Source organism: Nansenia antarctica, assembly GCF_963989245.1.
Source record: "Nansenia antarctica genome assembly, chromosome: 7".
Classification (NCBI taxonomy): Eukaryota; Metazoa; Chordata; class Actinopteri; order Argentiniformes; family Microstomatidae; genus Nansenia; species Nansenia antarctica.
Window position 1 is genome coordinate 47,054,405 of NC_137677.1, and position 2,556 is coordinate 47,056,960.

The window sequence follows — 2,556 nt, forward strand, 5'->3', positions numbered from 1 at the left end:
ATAATATTGTGTAGCATATTGAGTGAAACCTTGTTGTTTCCCATCCTTTGTTACTCTCTTCAATCAATGTATCCCCTCTGAGTTTTGGGCTGTTATGCCTTTTGCTACAAAAGAAAACAATGATGAGGAAAACAAAGTTTCACCCCCACAAGGCTGGCATGACAATGTTGATGAAATGTGTCACAGTTTTACTGTATGTTTTACATCCTGTATGTACGCCATTTAGAGTCAGAAATATTTTTACAGTAATAATGTTTGTGGTACTATATGAAATGTTGTTGAAATGTTGTGTTGACCAGCTTGAACTTGAAATATATATATATATAAATATCACTTAAAGTGACATTTCTGGTCCACAGTGATATTGTTTTCCCTTAAACTTAATTTAGACATACTGCTAAATATATTCATAAGTACTCACAATGAATAAAAACAAAAACTAGTGCTGAATAAATATTTGTGGCATATTCATGAAGGATGCGTTCATGGTTTATCCCCATAGACATGTCAGAGGAGATGTACAGTGTTGCTGATGTAGCAGTCTCTGGCGGGAAAGAGTAAAGGTCACCACTAAGCAGTACTGGGCCAATGTGGGAGGAAATAATCTCCCGCTGCCTCTTTCTTTACTAGTCAAACATCCTCTTGATGAATCAAATTCCCCTTGAGTCCATTGAGAGCGACAGTTATTTTTTACATCCGTGGTATATAAGATCGCTCCACTCCATCTCTTTTCCTCTGCACTTCCACTGCTGTTCGAGCCCAGAGTCAATCCCCCTCTCCTGGCATCATATACCAGAGTCTAGTCCCTCTCTATGTGCAGCACCTCCAAGGACAGCAGCAGCAACACAACCTCCTTAGAGGGTTCGCCTTCTTATATCTGACGGCCAGCTTGAACTTCTCATTGGTGACCGTGACATAGTCCTGGGTCTTCTCCACATTGGTCTGGATGTGGTCGATGTACCTTCCCTGCTCGTCCACCAGCATGAAGATCTCCAGGAACAGGTCCTTCAGATCCTTCATGTTGCTCTCCAGGTTCACCAGCTCCTGGTGGTTGGAGAGATGAAGCTCAATTAGTCATTAAGATTTGTGATTTTTTTTAAATGAAGAGGCTAAATCTGCAACGTGATGGTGAAAACAGAAGTAAAAAATAAATAAATGCTAGCATCCTATTTGGCTATCATCCCGACCTTGTGGCGCTGCTCAATCTCGGACAGCTGTGACCGTGTAATTTTAGCATCGTTCAGGAGGTTTTCATTGAAGACCTCCCACTTCCCTGTAGCAACCATTTCATCAACTTCATCCTCTGTTACTTCACGTCCAGACACCTCCAGCTGGCGGATGATGAAGTGCTTACAGCGCTCCTGCTTAGCCAGGAGGCTGTCGTTGTACAGACGCATCACCTAATGAGGATAAGATAATGATAATGAGAAGAAGAAGAAGAAGAAGAAGAAGAAGTTACCTCCATACAGTGTACCTGTTTTAATATAAGCGTTATTACACAGGAATAGGGGAAAAAATCAATGTAAAATGTTTCTAAAGGTAATTGTCTGCATGTAATCACCTGTTGGAAGCGTCTGTGCAGGGCTGCGTGTTGGGAGTGTTGGATGCGTGTAGCAACTGCTGCTGGTCCCTGTTGGGTCTCTGTGAGCTGGGCCTGCTTGGAGAGGGCGTCCAAGCCCCTGTGGAGGCTCTCTGCCTGCAGCTTGATGTCCCGCGTTACACTGCTCTCCTTTTTCATCACACTGAAGCGACGCATGGTCGCCACTAGGCTCTTCTGCTGCTGGCTGAACTTCAGCACCTGGGCAGAGAAGAGAGGATAGATGCTCTAATGCAATATTTTCTAATACATTCAGATCATGTCCAGTCAAACCATGTTGCATGAAGTGAGTAACAAACTGAATATACAGCTAGTTTTGGAAGGCATTTGACAGAAACAAATTCACCTCCGTCTCCAGCTCAGTGAGGTCGTCACGGATACGCTGGGCCTCGGACAGGAAATTCTCGATGACGGGTTCCTCCTCGAACACCACAGCCTGAGGGTTTGAGACCTCAATCCCTTCCGGGTCGCCCGAGTCATCTTCCCCTGAGAGTGGGTTCTGGTCCGCATCGCTCCCGGTCTGCTTGAACTCCTGGGCCCTCTGGCGCAGCTCTTCCAGCCGGTCCCTCATGATAAGAGGCCTCTCAGTGGAGCTCGCTCCTCGGACAGTCTCTCAGTGGAGATCGCCTCGTTCCAGAGGACACCAGGTCAGATGTTTCTGAATGTCTCAGCCCTCTCTACTCCTCAACCCTGTGATGAGGCAGATATGGGTTTAGTGACAATGAAAAACACCTAATGACAATGCATAAGATAGATTTCTAACTAGTTTTTGTCTCAAACCTGCTCTTGTGAGATTGGGAGTTTGGTTTGATCCAGCTTCCAGTAGATGTGATAGACCCAAAATATAATATATTTCCAAGTTCAAATACATCCAAATTGTTCCAGTCATCATTCTATTTAGCTAGTGATGTTGAGTATTCTATTTCTAAACAGTCATTACAATAATAAGGAAATCTAGA

The 2,556-nt window shown here is 44.2% G+C and overlaps 1 protein-coding gene across 1 annotated transcript; it reads right to left on the reverse strand.

Annotated features, from left to right (window-relative positions):
* Positions 1–810: 810 nt before the first annotated feature.
* Positions 811–2,168, reverse strand: stx19 (syntaxin 19; the record flags this gene model as incomplete). Its single annotated transcript, XM_080536303.1, has 4 exons — positions 811–1,044; positions 1,188–1,400; positions 1,562–1,798; positions 1,944–2,168. The coding sequence occupies 4 exons, from the start codon at positions 2,166–2,168 to the stop codon at positions 811–813; spliced, it is 909 nt and encodes a 302-aa protein (XP_080392429.1).
* Between the last annotated feature and the right edge of the window lie 388 nt (positions 2,169–2,556).